The following is a 27,876-nucleotide window of genomic DNA, read 5'->3' as shown; positions in this document are numbered from 1 at the left end:
TAGCCGGAATATTCAAAACCGCTATCCTATGGTAGGGTATAATTTTTCCAAGAGGAGGATGATAATAATAATAATGCAGTATAAAACAGAAAAGAAATAAAATTTAATATGGGCTGAAGTGCTAGGTTTTCCGTGTTTCTCAAAACGTCCTTTTCAATATCTGGTCTCTGAACAACTTAGAAATTGGTCAAGCCAAACACAAAAAATAGACCATATTTGAAACACAGAGGAGAGTTCCACCCAGTGTGTAGTTGCCAAGTTTGATAGGGGCTCTGATGCCCTCCCTCAGCCTCAACCTTATTCAAGGATGCAAAGAAATGTATTATCTGCATGCCCAATGCTAACAGAACAACTGGCCGGATCACATTCCCTCCCCGTGAAATCACAACATTTTCAGCACAACTCAAAGCACAGCATAATGCTAACATCTGAAACCTGCATGCCCCATTTTCCAATTCTATGGTGCTACGAAACAAGTGAAATGCCAACAAATGAAACATGTAAATTTAACAAGCTAACTGGAAGCCAAGGTACAAAAAAGTAGTAATATTTCTTTGCAAGAAGTGTGTATCAACATTCTTCTGCAATTTGAAGTCAGCCACAACAAACACAAAGTGCAAACAATATGGCAGTAGAACAAAATCAACAACGGCGGACAAGCCCACCCCCCTCCCTCATCTGTTCTTTCTTCCTAGCCAAGTACACTACTAAGTACACTTTTACCTCGTATTCTTCCTTCTGCGAAAAGTTCTCTGATTTACTTACTACTGAACATATACAAGACAAATTATTTTCCCCTTTTTCTTTAACGGGAGGAGGTGGTGTAAAGGCAAAGAAATAAAGCAAAGGTAAACTTCATGTCATGGAAGCGCAGCCATCTGGATGCCAGATTCCCTACGTGTTCTTGTCGAACAAGAAATACTTCTGGTCAGGCAGGCTCCAATGCAGATCTCTTCGTGTCTCACTCATCAATTAGCAGAAAATCATTCCATGCCATTCCTTCAGGTTTATGTGACTGATGGGTGCAAGAAATTTAGACCCATTTGCGGCCGTACGTGCTCTGGTATCAACTTATTAATAAGTTCTGGAGAAGCTCCAGACAACTGTAACCAGAAGAATGAAAGTGCTTACATATTAGAAATAGCTTTACTCTGCAATCAATGGTAATTCTCCCACTACTGATGGAGTATGGATATATTTTTAACATCTAAATCAATCCAAGAAAAAAACAAAAACCCACATGCACGCATGCTCATTAGCGTGCGCACAACAAAATTCCATATAGATATAGTAGTACTCCCACCGATGACGAGATATGATTAATTTAAAGTATAAGCCTTCTAAAGTTATAATTAATTATGTATTCATTAATAACCACTAACACACACTCAAACATGCACACTTGCTTGCTTGCTTCAACTTTCATGGTCGCTTAATCACCTCAGACCACCACTTACTTCACTGTGTAATACCTTCTCCTCAACAACCCCACTCCATCCGTATAACTTACCATAAAAAAATTCACATTTTATCCATAGAAAATTTAATGAAACCTACGTTTTAATTAAATCTCAATAATTGTTTATCAATTTTCACCAAATATTTTTTTCTTTTAATATCTCACAAAATTCTTATTCGTATTAATTAGTATTTATCTAATTAATACATTCTATTTTATCTCAATCAATTTTATCAGTTTTTAACGAAGTTTTTCACTCAGGTTCATCTTTTAAAAGATGTTCAACCTAAAAGTAAGAAAAGTTTCATAAATTATAATACATACCTCTTGCTTAAAATTGAAAACAGGTGGTAATGGACGACCATTTGGTAAGCGGGCATTGGGTTCTCGAAGCTCATCGAAGAAAGAATGTGCACAGGCTTCTAGCTGTAACATCAAGAACAAGGCATAGTCAAGTAAGAGAATGGTGAATGGTACATATGCCTGAAGGGAAAAAAACCAACATTGCAGTTAAATTGCAATTAAAAGGGGAAAAAAGTGATATGACAAGAAGATGGATTATTGAATCACCTCACTATTTATTTGCAGGTAAACATTGAACAATAATGACTCATGAGTGTTACACTCACACAACTACACCAATTAAAATATTCATATAAAGTGAAAGCAGAATAAAACTCACTGCAGTGCAGCGAAGATTTGGAGAATATTGCAATAGTCGCGAAGCGAGATCAATTGCTTCAGGAGGCATCCGTTTGTGGAAAACCTGAAACCAAAATTCTAAAAGGTAAATAAACATCTAGCTCTTAATATGAAGGGGAAACCAATATAATTTGTACTACAGTAATACTTGAACATTTTTGTAAGCACTGCCCTCTTCAGTGGTTGCTGTATTGAATGGTGGTTCATAGCTAGAAACTAATATAGCCAATTTACTTTGATGACAGAATCGTTATGTCTTCTATGCTGGATGTGGATAGAAAGAAACGAAGAATTTTCAAGATCGTTAATTCACAACTCTAGAAATAAGGATGTTTTCATCCGAACACAAAATTTTTCCCTCACATCCAGTGGTCCCGTCCTTCAGGAAGCAATTTTGTTGGATACTGTTAGATTGTTGTTGCTCATCTTGAGCTTGTTTAAGCATTCCATACCTGGTGCTTAATGGGCCTTACACTACTTTTTACTAATTTGTTCATAAGAAAGGATTTGTAAATACTTGCTTCATTCAGCGGTTAGGTGAATATTCCCACCACAAATATTGAAAATTCAAAATTAAAGAAACAAGATGAGTTTATGTTTTTCCTATAAGTAAGATAAATGAAATAGGAATCATGTAACAAACCCATAATAGTAGGGACAAGGCCCTGTTTTATTTCATTGAGAGTACAATGGATGAATGTTGTTTAGATTTTGGCATTGTCCCAACTGTACTAGTTACATTTGATTGTTTGAAAGAGGTACATTTACTTTCTAATAGTGAATGTAACCGGCCCAAGTTTTTGGGACCAACCCCACCCCCCTATTGGGACAGGGATTAAAAAATGTATAGAACCCGACTTGGATTCGGCGGAGGGACAGGAATGGATTTTAACCACCACCAAACAGCCCTGATGGCCTGGATAGTTTCCGTACTGAAGGCACATGTGTAGCTGGCTCTGCAAAAGATTTAAAAATTCTAAGTGATTCTAGTAGAGTTCCAATGAAGGAGGCAAGTAATTGTGGTTTACTTGAACATAACGCACTGCTATAACCATACTGTGGGGTATTGGGATTGAGAAGACATAAATTCAAATCAACTTATCCCACACTGCTTTTGAGCTGAGAGGCGACGCCTTGAAGCCTCTATATCAACCCTCCAGATTTTCAACCTTTGATGCGTACGGTTCAATTGCCACGAAATAAGAATATGCTGTAACAAGCTCACTGTCCCATGTGACATGCTATTTTAATCAATATGATAAATTTTGAATACATTCCCCAACTCGAATGGTGCCACTTTCATTGATTTAAAGCATGAATTCGAGGATTGTGCAACCAGATGGAAATATGCTAGTCTTGCAAAATGGGATAGGTTTTAGAAGAAGCTTATGTTCCTTGGGGTGAAGTCAGGTAAGGTAAGGGATGCCATGTCCCCATCCCTACTTTCTAATGCATGGTGAAACATCAATCTAAATAAAAGGAGAATAATATGCATATGTCATACCTTGTGCCAGGGATGTGCCTTTATTTGTGGAAACCTAAAATCAGTATAGTTTGGATTCATACAGCGAATTTCTTCTCGTGTTGGTGTTCCAAGAACCTGTAAAACGGAATATGAGAAAATACCATTCAAGGGAGAAAACAAAGAATGAGAAACAATCACAATACAACAAGAACTGCAATTTTAGTGTAACTGTACCTTGATGATCTCAACAAGCTGGCCCACTGCATTTTCCCCAGGGAACAAGGGCTGAAAAACAAAATGAAATGAGAAGTTGGCCAAGTATTGTGAAACCGGATAACTAAAATACCCTTGAGGATATGGCCAGAAAAAGCAGAACATGGGAAATGCTACTGACCTGACCAAGAAGAAGCTCAGCAAGAACACAACCAGCTGACCAGATATCAATTGAGGTAGTATATTCTGTGGCACCAAATATGAGTTCTGGAGCCCGATAGAAACGTGAGCATATGTATGATATATTTGCTTCGCCCTTCACCTAAAAACAAATGGATTGATACGTTACACAAATTATGGGAAGACCAGTTAACATGAAGTTCAATCAGTTTGTCTTAATGCAGATATAGATGTGTTAGAAATTATATATATATACACACACACACACACACACACACACACACACCCACACACACACATGATATTCAAATTATGGATACACTTCGGAAGGATCAGGCATGTACGCGCAAGATTTCAGGGAGTGTTCGTATCCGCACAGACACGATACAGGTATGTCCCCCTTTAGATGTGTCCGTGCTCATAGAATGCATACAACAGTGAATCAAAATCATAGATATTCTTGCTGGTGCTATCAAGAGGCATGTCATATACATCATATCTAAGAATATGCATTCATACCAATAAAGGTGATAAACACAGGCTATCAGATAATAAGGAAAAGATAAAAGCTGACTTTTGCTAACAATAAACCAAGGTGGTTTCACATCTGACACAACATATTCTGCAACAAGATAATATTTTGCAGTGTCATTCTCTTAAGATTTTATAGCCCGTAAATATAGTTGGTGCTTAAATTTTTTAAAAGAACTTCTAGAGAAAAATGACAGCAGAAAATTATATAAATATTCATCTCATCAACAACACAATTCGTCCCAGAGTTCAGAGTTCGGGAAGAAATAACCCATCACAGAAAGTGAAGTGAAATTTATCCATTATTTTCCAGCATCTGCCTCGTGAAAGATCAGTGTAGGTGCAAAATTTAACACCAGAAACACTTGAGAGAAATAAAAATTATAGCAAAGATAATATTGCTGAATTGAAATAATTTAGGCAGAAGAAGATCAGATCGACTGAAAAATATGATGTCCTTTCCCTTCTCATTGATCTTTTATTTATATGCGTATACACAGCTTTTCTTGGGGCCGTTACTAACAGTTTTCTGTGTGGGTGATCAAGGGCCATATTTCTTTGTGATGACAGGCGTTATGGGTCGTTTAATGCCCTTATCCTGGGCCACGTTCCTCTTCTTGGGCTGATTTGAGTGTCTCAGTGCCTCTCAATGGTGGGCTTTCGACGGTATTGGGCTGTTGGTCCATTTATTTAAATGATGGGCTATCCTTGTTTCGTGGACGCGTGGTGTGCTATGATTGATGGGAAAATTTCCCTCCACAATCTGTCACCAATTTCACAACAGACACGAAGTCCTAATGATACTTGGAGCAAATTGAATTGGTCATCTAAAAAGTATTGTACATGCATTGGATTGAAAAAAGATGAAAACAGAATTAATAGTAATAAAAAATCTGACAAAAGGGTTTGCACATACTAGCATCTTTGCACTTCCAAAGTCACAAATCTTGACCTGATGGGTAAGAGGATCAACCTGCGAAAAGCCAGCAATGGCCTCAGGAATTTTTTGTAACACTATCTCAAATCAAGAGTCTGATAAATGCATACCAGAAGATTCTGAGGCTTCAAGTCCCTATGGCAAACTCCAGTAACAGTGTGCATATATGCCAGCCCCCTGAAAATCTGGAAAACACCCCCTAGTTAGTGTCAATGGAGGGAAAAGAAAGGATAATGCAACCTAAAAAGGGAGAATCACACATACTTGGTAAGTGTAAAGCTTCACATAAATGAGTGGCATTCTTTGGTTCACATTGTTGTAATGTTTTAAAACCCGATACATGGTCTCCGGTACATATTCCATTACTAAGTTGAGAAAAAGCTCATTTTTACTTGTAGTGGAAAAAAAACAATGCTTCAGAGAAATCACATTTGGATGATCCATTGTGCGCATTAATTGCAGCTCGCGATTCTTGTATCTCCTGTCTTGCAAAACTTTCTTTATAGCCACAGTCTCTCCAGTTTCCAAGCATTTTGCCTTAGGGAAAGAGTATATTCAGGTCAAATGAGATAGTAGAAAATGCCGCTAAAGGTAAAATAGCAATGAATTCAATCTAAATACCTGAAAAACAATTCCAAACGATCCCGTCCCGACAACACGCTCTGCCATGTAACTGATGGTCTGCAAGAAGAATTACACAATATATATAATCTTCCAACACGAAGATCGACTACTTGTACAATTGTTGACTGTAGTATTGTAAGTAATTTAAGGTTTGGAAGAACGAACAAAAAAAAAATTCAACTAAGCAAACTAAAGAATTGTGGCCTAGAAGATTTAAGGAGTGGGATAGGTAAAGGATATTACATCAAAGTCTTCCCTGAGAATTCATTTATACAGTGAAAAATGTATGAATCAATAACACAACGTTCAGAGGCAACCAAGTAGTATTACCTGTTTGGGTTCCCCATTTTTTCCTCCAATGGTTGTAGAAATGATGTGACCAGTGACGGCATCATTCCCATCAACGACAGGGGCAGAGATCTCCTGCAAGACATACCAACTCAAGATGTTACATAGGCATTTACTAGACCATTTAGAACTGACAATACAACAAGCATAAATTATCCTTCAATTCACAAAAGTAAGAGAAAATAAAAAATAATAATAATAAATAAGTTAAAAAGCAAAGATCTTAAGAAATAGATTACTCAAGAGAATTGATAAAGCACGGATGAAGCAAGAAAGAATCAGATTCACAAACATTTGAAGCTATGCACTGATACATAGCAAAACCGATGATATTCATACAGAAAAATAACCATAAAAAAACTCATGGCAGCCAAATCAAATCAGAGAAAAAAACCTGAAGAGTAATTCAGCAATTTACGTACAGAGACCGAATAAAATTGTTATATATATACGAATAAAGTAAAATTATGAAAAATAAACAACGATCTAACAGAAAGTTCCGCCAAATCAAATCGTATGTCAAAAAGGATTTAAATCTCTCCAAAAATAAACAGAAAATTAAAAAATAGTGTCGGCAAATAAAACGCACAAGAGATTCACAATGTCAAACCCTAGAATCACAATCACATCAGAGAAAATACAAATAAAAAGAAACAAAACACCATCATTTAAAAAAAAAAAAACCTATTAAATCCTCCGTTTGGGAAAAAATTCTATGAAAAAGAATCCAGAGTGAACCACGCACAATTTAGACGAACGTTTCGGTTTTGAGCCATAAAGACTATAAGATTGCGTTCGATAGCATGGAATCGGCGTCTTTAAACTACTTTTTTTCTCGGATTTCAAATCTAAGGCGTGGATTCCATGCTAACAAACACAATTTGGACATGAAATTATGTGCTTTTTAGAATTTTCTCGGTAACAACAGATTCAGACGAATTTTCTGAGAAAATAATAGAATGTTACCTTATCGTCAGCCATGATTTTCCGGCGAGAGATGGAGATGGGGAGGAAGGAAGAGAGGAAAGTCTTTTTGGGCAACTTTCAGCTCATAATTGTCGGGCGGAGGAAGGAGGACCCATCAACCAAACAAGACCATGTGATTCCAGCTCTCCTCCTTTTTGTTGGTCTCTCTCTTTCCTCTCCTTTCCGTCTTCTTCTCTCTCTTCGGTCAATACACTTAACGCCCCTACCGTTCCAGTTATTTACATAAATGGCCTTGTACGGGGAACCAGGCCATGCTACTCGGGCCGGCCGGTTTAAGTTTACTCGGTCGACACAGCAGCAGGATTAGGCCCACTCATTTAACACAGAGAAAACAATAAATTTTATTTTTATTTTTATTTATATTATTAATATTTTGGCTAGAGCTCACATACTCATTTTTCATTATGGTTTGTTTGGTAAACGGAAATGGCAGAAAAGAAAAAGAAATGATTTTATTTTATTTTATTTTTTAAAAAAAGTTCTTAAGAGTTTGGATAACCAAAAAAAAAAAATGGGAAAGTAAATTTTCTATAACCACCTAATTTTTTTACAAAAATTTCATACAAAAACACAAAAAAAAAATTGCTTGCTTTCTTGAGAAAAATGTATGAAATTTCAATTATACCCTATCTTTTACTGAAATAAAATGAGTTTATACGTAACTTTTAATAATTATAGTATCACAGTTTATATGCCTCTAGATGTTCTACAAATTTTTTAACTTAGATTCTTATATTGCTTTTATTTTTAAAAATTTTAAAAATAAGTAAACATAAATTTATTTAGACCAATTGTCATATTTAATAAAAATATGGATAATGTAGGTAAATCATACTATTTTCTTATAATCTTCATCCTCTCCAAACTATGAAGTGAGGCTTTCCCACAATTGAATTCTAAAAGATTTTCCGTTCCTTCTCCTTTTTTTACTTTGCCGTATTGATTTTCATCTAAACATATGGACCTTATAGGTATTTTAAATATTCACATGCTACTATGAGAGGTAAAAAGAAATCACATGTTTGATTTGTCACTAAAAAATATGAAAAAACATAAAAATATTTTGAAAGAACTATATAAAAATATATATTTTTAATTGAATTTTAAAAAATAATTTTTTAAAACTATCAACTAAACAGTTTTTTATACAATTTTTCAAGTTTCACTTCTTAATAAATAGAGAAATTAAACTAAGCAACCCCAAAATCACTACACTACCACTCTTAACTATATAGTGATAACAAATTTGAAAATAAAAAATTGAGTAATGTTGAATTTTCAAATTGACTAAAAGCTCACGAAACTCGCTTGTATAATGATTATGAAACTAGGGCGGAGATTTCGTGGCGGGGGGGGGGGGGGGGGGACGTGCGGGCATAATGTTAAAAAATATATATATATATATTCAATAATCACAATGAATTAAGACGGAGATTTAGTGTGGGGGGTGTGCGGGCATAATGTTAAAAAAAAAAAAAAAAAAAAAAAAAAAAAAAAAATTTCAATAATCACAACAATAAATATAGATTCTATAAATCAAGAGACAAAGAAGAAAAATTATTTAAAATAATATGTCAATGAGTAGTTTAAGAAAAATAAATAGTTAACAAAAAAATTAAAAGAAAGGAAAAATGAGAGAATTTTGAAAGAAAAAAAAATTAGAAATTGATTCAAAAAGAAAATTTTGACTTTTTAAAAATGAAATTAAATGAGTTTAAAGAGTAAAAAAGGAAAGAAGTTCAAAAATTAAGAGATAATTTTAGAAAATAAAAATTTTAAGGGATTCATTATATGAATTTTATTATATATCATGTAAAATATATAAATCTAATATATATATCTTATAGTAAGCAGGCCAGACCGAGGGCACGTGTCTCTGGACATACATCGCCCCTGCAAAGATATGATATGTTTTACCAACAAAAAAAATACTCACTTCATTTGTTTCTTTAAAAAATAAAAAACATTGAGCCAATTAAGGATCAACTGGTGCATAAGTTGAAAAACTCAACTGAAACTAAATTCAATTTGAACCCGTATAGAGGTATTGGGTTGTAGACCCGACCCCCCTAAAATGCAAGTATATTTGTATACCCCACATATTGACATTTTTTTTTTAGAAAGGTCCCACATATTGACTATTATAAATATAAGAAGATGATAATTAATGTAATTTAATTTGTTTATCTTAATGGTATAATGATAATAATTAAAAGCTTTTCTTGAATAATTTTTAATTTTGAGGCAGAATTATTATTGAAGTGCCATCAAATTCAATTACAAACTAAAGATTTGAGTACAAAATATACAGAGGAGGAAGAAGAGGTAGGGACTTGGGTTTAAGTCTAGTTGAGCTAAATAAATCCTTATATCTAAGCTTTCCTAAACTGCAATTGAAAGTGATAAGTTGGTTTAAAATTGAATTTCAATTTGTATTATATTTCACAAGTACATCATGATGTAAATTGCTCTTATTGATGAGAAAATATGTATTTATAATTATGTAAAATTTGCAAATCCACCAAATATGACATTAATTAGAAGTAAGTTTAACAGACTCAATTTTACTCTTTTAATATTTTATTTATTTTTAAAGTAAATATACTAACCAACATGTTTAGGTAAATATACTAAGGTGCTCTTATTGAGAGTTCCAATATCCCTGTGATTATCTTTAATAATTGTCTGTTGCACGTGAAACACGATAAATTATGAGAGACATTATGATCCTAAACCCAAAAAAAAGTCTTAAAATCTTCAACCTTTGTTTGGTGAGATAAATGTTAGAGTCCAAATTTTGTTTCAATACAAAATTTTTGTATTCGTACCATGTCAGCTCAAAAAAAATAGTCAAACTTGGAGAAATCCAAATCCTTATTGAAGTCAAAACATCAAACTATTGGGAAGTTGAATTAGCCCGAATTATCCGCAAGCTGTGTTGATGAGTTTGGGAACAAAGTAAATTTGTCAAAGCTAATTTGCGCCTGCATTTTCAATCACAAACCATGACAATGTCTCACTAATCATACACCAACATTACCACACCATTGCGATCATCATTGACCAGTTTGCAAATGATAACCTAAGCCTGAATCATATATGTAACTAATACCCTCAAGAAAAATAAAATGAATTTATAGTAGTCTAGGTATCTTTTTACAACTATATTGGATTATTCAGGGAAGGAGCTAGGATTTTACTTCAGCGAGGCACAATGCACTTATTAAATAATAATAATAATAATAATAATAATAATAAGTCAATAACTATGACAAATATAATTTTTTTTTAAATCAAAAGGCAAAAAAAAAAAATATAAGTATGGTAAAAAAAATATAATTGACAAATATAAGAATCAAAATATTGATTAATAATACTTTAATTAAATATAATCACAAATGTCATCGATAAAAAGAAAAAAATTGGAAAAAATGGTACAATACATAATTATACATAAGTGAAAAAAGAAATTTTTAAAAAAGGAAAAAAAATTAGAAGAAATTTTTTGAAAAAAGGAAACAAAAATTAGATAGGAAAAATATATGTTGTACTAGAAGGGGGATATATGTAGTAAAAATAAATAAATAAATAAATAAAATATTAGAGGAATTTGAAAATTTTAGGGGGATACTATTTAAATTTACCATATAAATATATGTATTTAGCAAAAATATGTACATATGTATAAGTAGGTTGGAGCAAGGGCGGGGCATCTGCTCCCCCTTTGGGCCTTAATTGGCTCCGCCCCTGCTTGTGACTCACACCATGAATCTTTCTTATTGAAATAAATACATCAAATCTCATGAACTAATAAATTCTGACTTTGACTATGATATCATAGATATGATTCTTTTGTATTTATAATTTAGGATATAGGATAGTATATTCATAAATACTTAGTTCACGACAACAATTTTAGCCTTCCTCAACTTTAACGGGAACAATTTTGTTGGCAGGAGCAATTCGAAAGCTGGTATTGTTTGTTTTTTTTTATTTTATACTAAATGTTGCTCCATGCCATGAAGGGTTAATTTCTTTATCTTGTTATGTGCCACCTCTTGTAATCTTTAACTTCGCTAGCTAAAGCATATATCAGTCTCACGAACATTAGCCTATATGGAAGAGTTGGACCTGGGGCAAATGACTCCAAATTAACCTTAATTTATGTTCATCTTTCTAATTACAGGAGATTGGATATATTTAATGGTGGCCTGTTCGTGCTCTGAACTAGCTCTTTTTTTTATTATTATTATTATTTTTTATTTTCTTTTACCAACACGAGATGGGTAATCTTAAAATGCTCTCCGATTGAGCACCAACAACCTACAAGGTCCTGTTCCTTTAATAGTTTTCAGCATCTTAACGACGCAGTCCATCACCTCTCAGGACATCTCCCTCCAAATCTTGGGACTTTGCTGCCTTTTCTTTGGCAAAAATTACTTTGAAGGTGAAATGGAGTTCTTTAGCTACAATCATTTATTTACATGGCAAAAAATTTTATTCTAAGGCCACACCTTTTTGTTTGTGGTACGTTTCCAAAATAAATAAATAAATGAAATTGTTTGTGGCATAAAATTTCGTGATAAAAGACATTGAATTTGAGGATTCATAAAATTGAATTTAACTCAAATTGGAGAATAATTTATTATCAAAGCATCAATTTGAGCTTGTAACAACAAAACTCTTATAGGAGGATTGTGTAATTTAGAATTAAAGTTGCTAATTTGTTTTAAGAGCTCCTTTAACATAACTTGCACATAAAGCTCATAATTAATGGCTTTGTCATTTATTCCATATTAATAATAAAATTAACTTCTTTTCCTTGACAAAGAATTAGAATGACTAATTTAGTGCATGAACCACCTGTATATATATATTTAGAAGATGTATGTGTGTATCATCGTGACAAGAGATATTAGCTCTGCATATATATATATGTATGTATATTTATTTAAGTACTAAATTGTGTTTACCAAATTAAATTCATGCCTCGGGATATAGTGGCGTTGGCAGAAATTTAGAAAGTAAGTTTTTAAGATTTCGCTTTCGAAAACGCACTCCTGACTTAATGGTGTGTGTATTGTGAGGCCCATATACGTGCTCCGAACAAAGAAAAAAAATAAATTAGATTCATGCTATGGTTTTGGCAGAGTCACACAATTCAACTGTGTCCACTGGGCGACTGACACAATTCAATGTGTCACTGCATTCGATCTAGAATACAAATCCATTTGGTATCTCACTCAAGGTTGAATTTGGTCTTCTTATCCTTGCTTGTCAACAGGTATGACTTTGTGTTTCAATCTTTCTAATTGCTCTTAAAATAATAATAATAATAAATCCTCTATTATTATAAAGTATATGATTTGTCAAAGAAGGACATCATTAAAAAATTACATTAATTTGTAGAAAATCAATCTCTTTCACATGTAGCATTAAAATATGATCGCCTTTCATTTCTTTCATCTAAATGTTCAAACTCATCCATTAAAATACATATTGAAGCTTCTTGAGTGGACCCAGAGTTGTTACACCTAATAGTCCATCAGTAACCCTGACAATACATGTTATGTTGATGTACTTGTTCGTTAATCAACGGCACTAATTATAAATTGGGTAAAATTAATTTGTTGATAATGATGGATGATTTATGTGCAATTATTGCCGTTAATTCCTTGAATAAAGCAACACGTATAACAAAGAGTAACCAATGTGCCATTTCCAGTACGTATATAAAATTTCATTGTTTGTACGTCTTCTTGTCCACCTTTGTTACATGCATCAACCATGGACAGAACTTGGTTCCTCTTTTTTCTTGCAGTGTTGGTGAAGCACTATATAATCATAATACTGTAACCAACATCACCATTGATGAATCTGCTCTGCTTGCATTGAAAACTCACATCATCACTTCCAACCCTCATGCCATATTGGCTACCAATTGGTCCACAGCCACCTCTGTTTGCTACTGGATTGGAGTCACTTGCGGCGCTCGCCACCAAAGAGTCACGGCCTTGAACATTTCTAACATGGCTCTTCAAGGCACCGTTCCTCCACACCTGGGCAATCTCTCGTTTCTCGTCTCACTCGACGTTAGTAACAACAGTTTCAGTGGCCATCTACCAAATGAATTAAGGTCATTTGCGTCGATTGAAATTCATGAGTTCTGTTTCCAACCAATTTACTGGAGGAGTACAATCATGGTTGGGTGCCTTGTCTAAACTCGAGTATTTGCTTCTTGCTAGCAACAGGTTTACAGGTACCATATCACCTTCATTATATAGAGATGGATGAAATTTATGCATTGAAAATGATTAATTTATATTTCAGGCTCCATACCACCCTCAATCTTCAACATGCATCATCGCTGCGAGTAATTAATTTGTTACGAAATAGCATTTCTGGTAATCTCCAATGCCTCCAATCTCATTGCCTGGGACGTTTCCACAAACACATTCACCGTCCCCAGTACTCCCTTGGTGACTTAGGACTCCTCGAAGTTCTAAGCCTTGATACTAGCAATTTCATCAGTGAATCTTCATCTCCAGAACTGAGCTTCCTCACTTCTTTGACAAACTGCAGGCATTTAACTATTTAAAAAGATTGAGAATAGGTTATAATTCTTTGAATGGCAAACTTCCAACTTCCATCGGGAATCTCTCCACCTCTCTCGAAAATTTTAGTGCAATTAATTGTGGGATCGAGGGAACCATTCCAAATGGAATTGGTAATTTAAGCAATTTGGCATCATTGTATTTAACTGGCAATCACTTGACTGGGCTTATTCCCACAGCCATCAAAAGGTTAGCGAAGCTCCAACGGTTGTATCTTGACAATAATGGGATAGAAGGATCTATCCCGGAGGTTCTCTACCAATTATCCAACCTGGGTTTGTTAAGTTTAGTGACAATAGGCTCATTGGTCTTATTCCAACATGCTTAGGGAATGTTTCTTCCCTAAGATATCTGTATTTAGATTCCAATAGATTAACTTCACCCATACCTGCAACCCTCTGGAGCCTCGATGATCTTTTGATCTTCAACTTGTCCTCTAATTCTTTAAGTGGATATACCCCAGAGATTGGAAGTTTAAAGGTTTCTACCGAAATTGGTCTATCAATGAATCAATTCACAGGTAACATCCCTAGCACAATTGGCAGCTTGCAAGATGTAACTAATCTTTATTTGGCAAATAATAGACTACAAGGACCTATTCCTGATGTATTTCGAAGCATGGTAGGCTTGGAATTCTTCGATCTATCACATAACAACCTTTCTGGTGTGATTCCTCGGTTGTTAGAGACACTACGACATCTTAAATATTTTAATGTATTTCAATAGACTAGCTAGGAGGAGAAATTCCCACTGGAGGACCTTTTGCGAACTACTTATGTCGAATGAAGCACTGTGTGGTGCCCCTCGGTTCCAAGTTTTGCCATGTGATACTAGTTCACTTCACAAATCAAGGATAAAAAAAGTGCGTCTCGTCGTGTATATCACGTTGCCAATTGCATCAGTACTTCTTGTCTTGACGGTTGCATTTGTATGTTTGAGATGTCGAAAGAAAAACAAAACTCCAATTCAAACTGGTCCAATACTTGCAACTGAAAGAGAAAGAATTACATACCATGAACTTTTACAAGTAACAGATGGGTTTAGAGAAAGCAACTTGCTTGGCATCGGGAGTTTCAGTTCAGTTTATAAAGGTGCACTAATTGATGGGACTATTTTGGCTATAAAGGTATTCAATATGCAGCTGGAAGATGCTTTTAAGAGTTTTGACACATAATGTGAAGTATTGCGCAACATCCGACACAGGAATCTCGCCGAAGTCATTAGCAGTTGTTGTAACCTTGATTTCAGAGCCTTGATACTCTAGTACATGCCTAATGGGAGCCTTGAAAAGTGGTTGTATTGTATAATCACAACTACTTCTTGGATATCTTGCAGAGGTTAGTTGTAATGATAGATGTGGCATGTGCAATGGACTATCTCCACAATGGTTATTCAACATCTATTGTCCATTGTGATTTGAAGCCAAGCAATGTCCTTCTAGATGAAGATATGGTTGCACATTTGAGTGACTTTGGAATTGGGAAGTTCTTGGGCAATGGGGAGAGCACTGCCCTAACCAAGACTCTAGCTACATTTGGGTATATTGCACCAGCTGAAGTTCTTAAATTATTTTCTCAAACAAAATTTGAATTCAAGTTTTTGTTAAATTATATTCTCCTAACCTATATATCAATGTGTGTTTCTGATGAGTTGTATTGTTGGATGGATGTAGAATATGGAATGGAAGGTTTAGTATCCACAAGGTGTGTCGTTTACAGTTATGGCATTATGTTAACGGAGACATTTACAAGAAGGAAACCAACTGATGATTTGTTTACCAGAGATTTGAGCCTCAAGAGTTGGGTAAAGAAGTCATTACCCAATGGAATAATTAAGGTTATAGATTCCAACTTGCTAAGGCCAGAGGAGGAAGATTTCAATGCAAAGGCGGAGTGTGTATCATCCATCATGGAATTAGCTCTGAATTGCTCCGCAGAATCACCTCAGGAAAGGATGAATATGGGTGATGTTCTAGCGGCACTCAAGAAGATCAGACTTTGGTTCCTAGCCAATTGTGTGTCGAGAGCCCGGCAGATTGTGAATGGAGATGAAGCATGAAAGTATCCAATGGCATCTTTGGCTTAACTTTTTGACGAGAATCAATTCCCACCCAGATGACCAATTGGAGAGAGTTACTAGTGTGTGCTATCAGTGGAAAATGTAAATTTATCTGCACTCTTATACCAAGTAGTAATTCGAAGTCTACACCTCTTCCACCGAGCCTTGTTAGAAAATTAAACAGCATGTCTAAGGAGTTCTTGGCCTTTAATATTGTAGTTAATTACTACTTTCTTATAGCATTCACATCAATGATAACATATGCTTAGACCTGGAGAGAAATAGGCAAAATTTAGAAGAAACCTTATTTGGAAGAAAACCTTCTATCCCAAAGCATAACTTCGTTCTGGGGCTGGCCATTCACCAAAGACTACCAACTCTGGATCGCAGACTCATGGAATTATTGATTCGCATGACCACCTCTTCTTCTTCAAGTGTACTTTTAGCGCTCCCATCTGGTCATTTCTTCAAACACGTGGAGGCTTCCTTCCACATCTTGCCCTCCGCATGGTTAGAGCTTGTTTCTTGGTCAGCTTGATCACTGTAAGGGCAGTCCAGCTAACCACAGAACATAATCTGCAGGATTTATCTAGCTGCTGCTGTCTACAATGTTTGGCTTGAGAGGATTCGCCGGCTCTTGAATTAAAGCCCTCTCCTCAATGGTGATACTGATTTGAATCCTTGACTCTATTCGATTGAAGTTAATGTCATGTACCTTCACTGATTCACCTATGGCAAGACGTATCGCCAGCGAATGGGATCTGACTCAATGTGTTATCCGTCCACCGGCGCCACCACCTGATTGATCGGCTAGCAGGAGAAGGTTCCAGCGCTGCTTTCGATGTTTATCAACGTCTGCACCTGCAACTTCTTTTAACTAAAAAAACAAAACAAAGACGTCTGCAACTTCTAAAGTGTTGGGTCTACTCTCATGGGTTGGGTTTTCTTGTAATTGAGTATGGGCTGTGCCTACTGGGCCTTAGTAATCTTTCCTTTTTGGGCTATACCGTTCTTATACAATTAACTTTACCTCTCAAAAACATGCAAGCTCAACCCATGCAGGAGGGGATTAGGTTGGGTTGGAGTCGGTAAGTTGCTTAAAGAATTGTTCCACATTATGGCCTTTTATTTTAACATAAATTGAGCATAGACTCACGTAAGTGACCGCCATAGAAAATTATCTGAGAGGGAGCGAACTTATATGGTAAAATTTTTCTATAATTTTAATCGGGTTAATTTTAAAGTTTTATAAATATATAATACAAAAAGATAAAATTCAAGGGTATATAATATAAAAATAAACCCCCACGCAAATACGTCATTTCTCACATTTACCTCACTTATCTCACATTTGTTCTCGTGGAGACTTAGGCAACAACTTTATAAAATTACATCTCTTATGCAATAAGTACTTTAAATGACTTAGGGAACAACTTTACAAACTTACATCTCTTATACAATAAGTACTTTAAATGACTTAGGCAACAATTTTACATCATTAATTCTTAGGTATAACCAATCTTCTTATTTTACACAACATTCTAAGGCAGTGGAGTTAACCCTAATTTGTTGTTGAGCATTTATGTATGGGTAGTACGTGCCGGGAGAGAAACAAGAAATATGATAGTCTGACTAAAAGGCTTGGATGAGGTTGAGTGTTTAAAACATACTGGCGCAATTAAATGAGTCACCACCCGATTCTAGACGTTTGTTCTAGTACTCTCGAACAAAAGATTACATGTTGAAAAGTGGGAGGCTAAGACAAAATACAACATCGTTGTCACTATTCTCTACCTCTGGAATTCAAGCCCATTCGAATCACAATGTTGAAAATTTTGGTCTTCCAGATCATCGTCCGTTGTATGACTCTGTGCTTCAATCTTTGTCTCAACGCTTTTAAAATACTACATTACCAATATAAATATGTATATGACTTTGTGCTTCAATCTTTGTCTCAACGCTTTTAAAATACTACATTACCAATATAAATATGTATATTATATATATATATATATATATATATAATATACATATATATAGTTATGAGTGGACCCACCTTTGTTACACCTAATAGCCTTTAGTAACCTTGATAATAATCCATGTTATTATATAGGGTTAAGTGCAAAAAAAAAAAAAAAAAATTTCTTGATGTATAAGATTTTTGCAAAACTAGTCTGTATTTTTTGAAAATGTACATGTTAGTCCAAAAAATTCAAAAAAGGTACAAATAAGCCCATTTGACCACTTTTTTTGACAAAAACTAAATATGAAAACCCTATTTTACCCTTTTGATTCCTATTTTGCCCCTCTGGCTCGGCTCGGCTGGTACTAGCTAAACGGCTAGGCTCGTCGGAGATGTGACCAAATTTTTGCCGAAAAATTCGTCGCAATCGGATTTTCATCGGAGAAGACGCGTGGGGAGCGTGACAGTGCATGAGATCTACGCACAGAAATTCAGGTGGCACGTGTAACGTTGTTTTTGGCTTTTATTTACAGCGTCGTGTTCGTCTTGGTCTTGTGGACCTTATTCTGCGATCAAAATGTGGTTTTGATCACATTTAACCCTAGCCAACTCGCTACATTGATCTTTCGATTTATGCATCTCCTCTATCTATATAATAATACACATGCTGTTATATACCTCTCATCTCTGTATTGCATCATTTTCTCATTCCTCTCTGTTTTTGTTGTTTATCTCTGTTGTAGATATCAGTCCTCTCTTTAGTCTTTACCCTACCGATGGGGCAATACCAAAAATTGGAAATTTTTTGCCGAAAAAATTCGAAACCTTGTTATATGTCAAATTCCTATAAAAATCTTATATATGGATTATATAAATGCAGTGAGCCACATAAAATCCCCAGCAAAACAGTGTTTGCAAATTGAAATCAGTATCTTTGGGGTCCAATTACGATATATATATATTTTTTTAACGATAAGTCCAACCCAATTCTGATTCCAATTACAATGTGGGTCTAATTACGATAAGTCAAACCTAATTATGATTCCACCAATTCCCATAGCTAATACATCATTAAATAGGAAATCATTCTTGCTTCTAGCCTTAACATGCCTTTGATTCTCAAACCCATTAATCAAATTGAAGCAATTAACACAATCTTTAAGTAATCGTGGTCGTCAATTTTAGGTTTAAGAGGTCCTACTAGTTTTTGCAATTAGGAAGGTCTTTTTTTTTTTTTTTTTTTTTTTTGATAAGTGGATAAATTTGCATGGTCTATATTTATAATTATTAATTTATTCAACTGCAATGAGAGTATTATCATCATTTTATATTACACAAGGATCTATTTGCATCAAATTAATACTATAGGGATATTTTTATCATACCGGGATCATTTTGCACTATATCAATAGTAGAGGAGGATTTTTTTTTGCACATAACCGTATTGTACGTATATGTTGTCCTCTTCTCACAACTTACAAGTTCTTTGTTAATTTACGGCACTAATAATAAATTCACTAAAATTAATTTGTTGATAATGATGGATGATCCAGGAGTAATTATTGGAGTTAATTTGTTGAAAAAAGCAATACACGTGTCAGTAACAAAAAGGAGCTAATTTGCCATTTCCCTTCATGTCACGTACATATATAAAATTTCATTGTTTATATATTGTACGTCTTGTTCACTTTTGTAGTCCAATTAACCATGGAGAGAACTTGGTTCCTCTTTTTTCTTGCAGTAGTGTTGGTGAAGCCCTATCTTATCATCACTTGCAAATCCCATATTGCCACCAACATCACCATTGATGAATCTGCTCTTCTCGCCTTGAAAACTCACATCATCACTTCTAACGCTCATGCCATATTTGCTACCAATTGGTCCACAACCACCTCTGTTTACAACTGGATTGGAGTCACTTGTGGTGGTCGCCACCAAAGAGTCACGGCCTTGAATGTTTCAAACATGGCGCTTCATGGCACCATTCCTCCACACCTGGTGAGGAGGCCAGAAGTGACATGGGCCGGATATGACCCGCGAACATGGCATCCGGTCCGAGCAGCTGGGTCCAGCCCATAGAGAAACACTGCCATATGGGCCGAACGCGAATAGCCCATCAAAGATGACCAAAACCCACAGAGGAACGGGCCCAGATCTAGCAGTCTATTAGTTTTTGTAAGTATCTATAAATATGAGAAGTAATGGATAGAGAAGGGGATTATTCTGTTGAAGTGTAAGAATTCTAGAGAGAGAAAATGGAAATGAATTCCTTGCATCTTCAATTGGCGCCGTCTGTGGGAATCGTTGAAGATTGATTGATCATTGATCAATATCGCGTAGATTCAGACCAATTCGTGAAGACGAAACTCGATCTTTGGGAGTTGGATCCAGATCTGAGAGATTGTGACCTATTCTGGAGGAATTTTAGTTCTGTTGCTTTGACGGAAATGGCTTCAGATCTACGCAACAATGAGTTGTTCGATTGCGGCCGGATCTGACAGATTTAGAATTTGGAGAATTCAGATCTCGTCAACCGTAAGCATAACTTGGAGAATTCGAGTCCAGATCTGAAAAATTCGCGCTCACGAAGCTCAGATCTACTCAAGAACTTGAGATTAATGCCTTTACTCCGTTCAGGAATAATGATAGGTGAAAGCTCCAATCCGATGGAGGTTGTCCAGCAAACGAAGCTTGAGGAGTTGATGAACTTGATCGAAGCTCTCAAAAGAGAGAATGCAGAATTGAAAGCTGGAATGCAGCATCAGCAAATGCCGGCGGTTCCGCGTCCACTTCCGGCCGGTGAAGGAGGTATTCAATCTAATATCGCACATCAAGGCGAGCAAGACGAGAACAATCAGTCAGCTCTCCACCGTGATGAAAGGAGGATGGACAATTTGCCGCCAAATGTTCGTCGAGTTGAGGATCACGAAGGATCGACTCGCGTTGATTCGCGACATGAGCAGATCAGACAGAACGAAGCCATGACCTTCAATCCGCATCAGGAAAGGTTCAACCGAGAGGAAGTGATAGAGGTTGATCGTCGCCGAGTTGTATCGCCTTGGCAAAGAGAGCTCATTGAAGAACGGTCATTCGATCCGTCTTACCGGCCCTCCATGGCTACACTCACTCATCGCGGTTCGGAGAGCAGATCTGTAGCTCATAGAGCTACCGCTGGGCTCCAGAGAGAGAATGAAGCACTCCGATCCGCGGCTCGGACAGTTGATTCACCATTTACTGATGAGATCCTGAATGCTCCGCATCCAAGGAAGTTTGCCATGCCAGTCTTTATTCTGTTTGACGGAACAACCGATCCGATCGATCATGTGTACCATATCCAGTTGAAGATGGCTCTGAATACGGAGAACGACTCTTTAATGTGCAAATGTTTCCCTACAAGTCTAGCCGGACCGGCGCTTAGCTGGTTCAAGAACTTGCCTAGGGGCTCGATTGATAGCTTCCGGAACCTGTGCGATCGGTTCATAAGCCAGTACTATAGGAACAAGCGTCCGCCGAAGGACATCTCGAGCCTATTCACAATGAAACAGCACAAAGTTGAACGTCTCTAGGCTTTTCTCACCAGGTTTAACCTTACTAAGAGTATGGTGATTGAATGCCACCCTTCTACAGCGATTCAAGCCTTCAAGTTGGCCATGACATGTGGCACTCCGTTCCATACCAGTCTGGTAGTGAACACGCCGACGACTATGGATGAACTCAATGAAAGAGCCGATGGCTTTGTGCGCCTGGAAGAAGAGGAGGCAGCCAATGCTCGGACAGCGTCGGTCGTGTCGACCGAGGAAAAGTCCAAGGCAAAGATCAGGCAGAAGCAGGCTCAGCCGCAACATTAGACCTCCTGGAAGGCAGAAAAGAGGTCCAGGGAGGAAGAGCTAATCACTCCGTTGAAGGTCACTCTGGCGAGGCTATATCAGGAGAACAAAGATAAGTTTCATCCACCACTGCCAATTAGGCAACCCCTCGAACAGAGGGATCAGACAAAACATTGTGCTTTCCATTCCGATTTCGGTCATCAGACTAACGAATGCAGGAATTTGAGAAGGCAAGTGGAGATGTTGATAGCTAGAGAGGAGTTCGCGAGTTATGTCCAAGGCTCGGCGATAGAGCAGAACCGACCGATGGAGCAAGTAAAAAAAAGTCAAAAGCAAAACTCCCACAATTCACAGCCAGTTCATATAATCAATGCTATTCACGGTCGACCCGAGCCTAGCGAAGACTCAGATGAGCTACTCTGAACGCGCCTACGGCAGGCGCAGATGAAGAAAAGGGTCGGCAGTGTGAATACTCTGCACCAACAGATCACATCGATACAGATAAAGTTCGACAGGACAGACCTGCCGCATGTTCAAATCCCCCATGAAGATCCGTTGGTAGTCAGCTTGACAGTGGCGAACTGCCTGGTGCGCAGAGTTCTGATCGATCCCGGAAGTAGTGCGAATGTCATGCCAATGGACACATTTGATCGGCTCGAGATTAAGCCAGAGAGGCTCAAGCCCACTGGAAATCCCCTATTAGGATTTGATGGTAAGAAGGTGAAGCCCATCGGTATGGTGGAAGTAGAAGTTCAAGCTGCAGAACGAGCTCTTATGGAAACTTTTGTGGTTGTGGAGATTCACCCCTCGTACAATCTCCTGATGGGAAGATGATGGATTCACAGAGTCCAAGGTGTCCCCTCAATTCTGCATCAGGTCATGAGGTGCCTCGGACCCGATGGAAATAAGGTGATAGACATTCATGGGGATCAGGTTGCAGCCAAAGAGTGTTATTCCGTCACACTAAAATATGCTGGGAAAGGGAAGGCGCCCATCCGTTCGGCGAGCCCAAGATAGCAATTACAGAAACCTCCACCCAAGCAGAATAGGGTGGAAGAGCCAGTTGACTTGACCGAAGAGCCCCTTCTGGATGTGCAGATCGATCAGTCCAAGTCAGAGCAAACTACCAGAGTAGGAGTAAGACTGACCAGGGAAGAGCAGCAGGAGCTAATTGACTTCTTGTCTCACAATGCCGATGTATTTGCATGGAGTCACCTAGACATGTTTGGAATTAATCCCTCCGTATCCTGTCATTCCTTGAATGTCAATCCCAATTTCAAACCAGTAAAGCAGAAGCAACGAAGGTTTGCTCCAGAACGTAACCAAATCATAGTCGAGGAGGTTGATAGGCTGCTCGATGCGGGATTCATCAGAGAAGTGCACTATCCTGATTGGTTGTCCAACGTCATTGTCGTGCAGAAGAAGAATGGGAAATGGCGAGTATGCATTGATTTCACCAATTTGAACAAAGCCTGTCCGAAGGATAGCTTCCCGCTGCTTAAGATTGATCAAATGGTGGATGCCACCACCGGGTATGAGCGTTTAACCTTTCTGGACGCTTATTCAGGTTATAATCAAATCCCTATGGACCCGGCAGATGAAGAAAAAACTTCTTTTGTTACCGAGCGAGGGACATACTGTTACAAAGTTATGCCTTTCGGACTGAAAAACGCAGGAGCAACTTATCAAAGGCTTGTTAGCAAAATTTTCAAGGATCAAATAGGAAAGATTGTGGAAGCCTATATTGATGATATGGTGGTAAAGAGTAGGAAGAAGGATGATCATCTGAAACATCTGCAAGATGTATTTGATGTGCTGAGGCGATTTGGGATGAGGCTCAATCCAACCAAGTGCTCGTTCGGTGTGAGTTCCGGTCAATTTTTGGGACACGTGGTCAATCGCAGAGGCATCGAAGTTAGCCTTGCTCAAGCAGAGGCTTTGATTAAGAATGCCGAGCCAAAGACGATCAAAGAAGTGCAAGCCCTCACAGGACGAATAGCTGCATTAAGTCGACTCATTTCTAAGTTATCAGACCGCTGCAAGCCGTTCTTTGACACGATCCGGAGTCATGGAAGACAGGTCTGGGGGGATGAACAACGACAAGCATTAACCCATTTGAAGGAATATATGCAGAATCCACCAGTCCTGTCAGCCCCAGATCCAGAAGAGAAATTATATCTATATCTCGGAGTATCTAGTGTTGCGACAAGTGCCGTTCTGATTCATTGCAAGGAAGGGGTGCAACACCCGGTGTTTTATGTCAGTAAGACAATGACCGAGGCAGAACGAAGGTACTCGAAGGCCGAACGAGTGATACTTTCACTCGTAACGCAAAAAGAAAGTTGAAGCATTATTTCGAATCCCACCCTATAGCTGTCCTAACAACTTTTCCAATCAGAGTGCTTATGCACAAGCCAGAACTCTCGGGCAGAATGACAAAATGGGCCATAGAGTTAAGCTCATTTGACATAACGTATGAGCCTAGAACGGCTGCCAAAGGACAAGCGATAGCCGATTTCCTGCTAGAATGTGACTCTGAAGATACGGAAGAAGACCTTAGATGCGGCTCTTGGAAACTTTATATGGATGGCTCCTCTAATCAGATGGAGGCAGGAATTGGGGTTAAACTGCAAACCCCAGAGGGTACTTCTTTGAGTCAAGCACTCGGACTTGAGTTCTGAGCCACCAATAATGAAGTGGAATACGAGGCGTTGCTGAATGGGTTAAAGTTGGCCAGAGAGCTACAGGTCAGAAGTTTGACTGTTTATAGTGACTCACAGTTGATTGTTTGGCAGGTAAATGGTGAGTACGCGACCAAGGATGACACGATGCAGGCATATCGTTCTGCCGTTCTGCATAAAGTCAAGGACTTTGCAAAGATTGAATTCATACAGTTACTGAGAGAACATAACGCAGATGCAGATCGGTTAGCATATAGTGCTTCGAGCTCTGGCGAGACATTGGCGAGGGTGATTCCAATAGGAATACTGACCCAGCCGTCTATTTTTGAAGAACCTTTAGACTCTGAACCTTGGCAAGTCAATGTCATACCGTATGAACCGAGTTGGATTGACCCCATCATCACTTATATTCGAGATGGCATTCTGCCTATGCAAAGGGATGAAGCTAGGAAAATAAAAAAGAATGCTGCAAAGTACGCCATAGTGCATAACCAGCTGTACAGAAGATCCTACTCTGGCCCATACTTGAAGTGTGTCACCCCCACAGAGGCTCGACAGGTGTTGCGAGCTATTCATGAAGGCGTATGTGGAAATCATTCTGGGGGAAGATCGTTAGCGCACAAAGCAATGACATAAAGGTATTTCTGGCCGAACATGTCAAGAGATGCAGAGGAGTTCTCTCGAAGGTGCGATAAATGCCAACGGTATGGACCATTGATCCACCAACCACCTGAGGAATTGCACGTAATGGCCTCACCATGGCCTTTTGCGCAATGGGGGATGGATGTGGTCGGTCCTCTACCAACTGCGAGAGCTCAGAACAAGTATGTGCTACTGGCCACGGATTACTTTACTAAGTGGGTGGAAGCAGAACCATATCCGAGCGTGACTCAGACTCATGTGAGACGATTTATCTGGAGCCATATTATCTGCCGTTTCGGCGTTCTAAGGTCAATAGTCATGGATAATGGCACGAACCTCGACAGCAAGCAAGTAAGAGAGCTGCTGGAGGAGTATGAAATTAATCAAAAGTTGGCTGCAGTAAGTCATCCCCAGGCCAATGGACAAGCAGAAATTACAAACAGAACAATTTTTGCCCGCATTAAGAAAAAACTGGAGGACCATAAAGGGAAGTGGTTGGATGAACTCTCGAACGTCCTATGGGCTTACAGAACCACCCCAAGGCGGCCGACTGGGGAGAGCCCGTTTGCAATGGTGTATGGTACCGAGGCGGTTATACCGGTTGAGCACTTGGTCCTAACTATCAGAAGCTTAACATGGAGTTAAAGTTAGAACGACAGAATGTTAAGATTGAACCTCGATATGATAGACGAAAAGAGGGACGCTGCAGCAATAAGGCTTGCATCATACCAGCAAGTGTTGGCGAATAGTCACAACAAAAGAGTGAAACACAGAGATTTTGCCCCTGGCGATCTGGTTCTGAAAAGAAAGGTGGGAATAGTCAAAAAAATGATGCCACCCTGGGAAGGCCCATACAGAATTGCAGAAGTCATAGGGAAAGAGGCATATACATTAGAAACCATGGCAGGAAAGTTGGTCAACAAGCCCTGGAATGCTACGTCTCTGAAGAGGTACTATCAATAAAAGCTAAGTTTCAGTTTTATCGGATGTTGTTTGTTTTCAATCAAGTACGTATGAACGTGCAAATTCCTGAGATTTATAAAAATAGCTTTCCTTTTCAAGGGGTTAAAAAAAAAAATAGATGAAAAAATGAAAAAATAAAAAAGCCAAGTGGCAAGTGGCATTCTAGCCGAGCGCCAAGCACTTAAGCAAGATAAGTGGCAGCTGGCACAATGAGCCGAACACCAAACTCTTGCTAAAAATAAAAAAGCTAAGTGGCAAGTGGCATTCTAGCCGAGCGCCAGGCACTTAAGCAAGATAAGTGGCAGCTGGCACAATGAGCCGAACGCCAAACACTTGCTAAAAATAAAAAAAGCCAAGTAGCAAGTGGCATTCTAGTCGAGCGCCAGGCACTTAAGCAAGATAAGTGGCAGCTGGCACAATGAGCCGAACACCAAACACTTGCTAAAAATAAAAAAGCCAAGTGGCGTGTGGCATTTAGGCCGAGCGCCAGGCACTTAAGCAAGATAAGTGGCAGCTAACACAATGAGTCGAACGCCAAACACTTGCTAAAAATAAAAAGGTCAAGTGGCAAGTGGCATTCTAGCCGAGCGCCAGGCACTTAAGCAAGATAAGTGGCAGCTGGCACCATGAGCCGAACGCCAAACACTTGCTAAAAATAAAAAAAGCCAAGTGGCAAGTGGCATTCTAACCGAGCGCCAGGCACTTAAGCAAGATAAGTGGCAGCTGGCACCATGAGCAGAACGCCAAACACTTGCTAAAAATTAAAAAAGCCAAGTGGCAAGTGGCATTCTAGTCGAGCGCCAGGCACTTAAGCAAGATAAGTGGCAACTGGCACCATGAGCCGAACGCCAAACACTTGCTAAAAATAAAAAGCCAAGTGGCGTGTGGCATTCAGGCCGAGCGCCAGGCACTCACTCACACGGCAAAGTCAATATGAAAAAGTATTGAAAGTGGGTTTGAATAGAGCATAGTACAAAAAGTCTTATCGTCTCATTCATAATAAGCTTCAAGGTTACAAAGAGTGAAGCATTCAAATCACATGACTACAAAAGAGTATGAAATTGAGGGATCTGAAGAGCCCCAGTTAGCTGCCTCAGTACCGTCAGCTTCCTGGTTGTGCTGACTCACCTTCTCGTTCCCATTAGCCATCTCACCCTCACGAGGTGGGGAATCGAGATGAATAACAGAGTCATTCTGCTGGGGCCCAACATCAGCAATGACTATGGGAGATACCATAGTTGACGAAGAGAGAGCGATTAGAGGCTGAACGATAGAAGGAGCTGTAGTGATCCTGGAGGAAGCAATCTCCTGACACTCATCAAATATGTGCTCGGCTGCGGTGGATTTTGGGTCAACATAGACCCCCAAAGGGTCAATCCCTAGATCCTTATCAATTTCATCCAGAGTTGAACTGGTCTGTCCCTCAGCCGGAACTCGATCGGAAAAACCATCTCGGAATCCCTGAGCATATCTAAGAGCTCCAACTCTTGAAAACCAAGCATGAAGAGCCAATATGCCACCATTCACTCTGCTAATGGTGTCAATCAGAGCGTTGCGCTCGTCCAGAGCTCTTTTCTCAAATGCCATCCGAGCAGACTGCTCGTCAGCCAGAAGGCGCTGGAGCTCTGCCTTTTCATCTCTGACTGAATCGCGCTCAGTCTGCCAGGCACTCTTCTCAAGCT

At 38.2% G+C, this 27,876-nt stretch overlaps 2 protein-coding genes across 2 annotated transcripts; one reads left to right on the top strand and one right to left on the bottom strand.

Moving 5' to 3' along the window:
• Positions 1-531: 531 nt before the first annotated feature.
• On the bottom strand, positions 532-7,585 carry LOC132310101 (shaggy-related protein kinase eta). Its single transcript, XM_059808330.1, has 12 exons — positions 7,426-7,585; positions 6,442-6,534; positions 6,109-6,168; positions 5,752-6,024; positions 5,598-5,672; positions 5,467-5,523; positions 4,021-4,161; positions 3,861-3,911; positions 3,666-3,761; positions 2,142-2,225; positions 1,784-1,885; positions 532-1,103 (listed from the first exon to the last, which is right to left on the bottom strand). Exons 1-12 carry the CDS (start codon positions 7,438-7,440, stop codon positions 1,008-1,010), a joined length of 1,143 nt encoding a protein of 380 aa, XP_059664313.1. The 5' UTR covers positions 7,441-7,585; the 3' UTR covers positions 532-1,007.
• Positions 7,586-13,085: 5,500 nt separating this feature from the next.
• On the top strand, positions 13,086-16,118 carry LOC132279308 (probable LRR receptor-like serine/threonine-protein kinase At3g47570). The gene is made up of 5 exons (XM_059781250.1): positions 13,086-13,582; positions 13,995-14,335; positions 14,422-14,737; positions 15,202-15,292; positions 15,396-16,118. The coding sequence occupies exons 1-5, from the start codon at positions 13,086-13,088 to the stop codon at positions 16,116-16,118; spliced, it is 1,968 nt and encodes a 655-aa protein (XP_059637233.1).
• The last annotated feature ends 11,758 nt before the right edge of the window (positions 16,119-27,876 follow it).

Source organism: Cornus florida, unplaced genomic scaffold (genome assembly GCF_030987335.1).
Source record: "Cornus florida cultivar Cherokee Brave unplaced genomic scaffold, ASM3098733v1 CherokeeBrave_3.0.0_Hap2_Chr01, whole genome shotgun sequence".
Lineage (NCBI taxonomy): Eukaryota > Viridiplantae > Streptophyta > Magnoliopsida > Cornales > Cornaceae > Cornus > Cornus florida.
The sequence above is the reverse complement of the archived record's forward strand: the minus strand, read 5'-3'. Positions and strand labels throughout refer to the sequence as shown.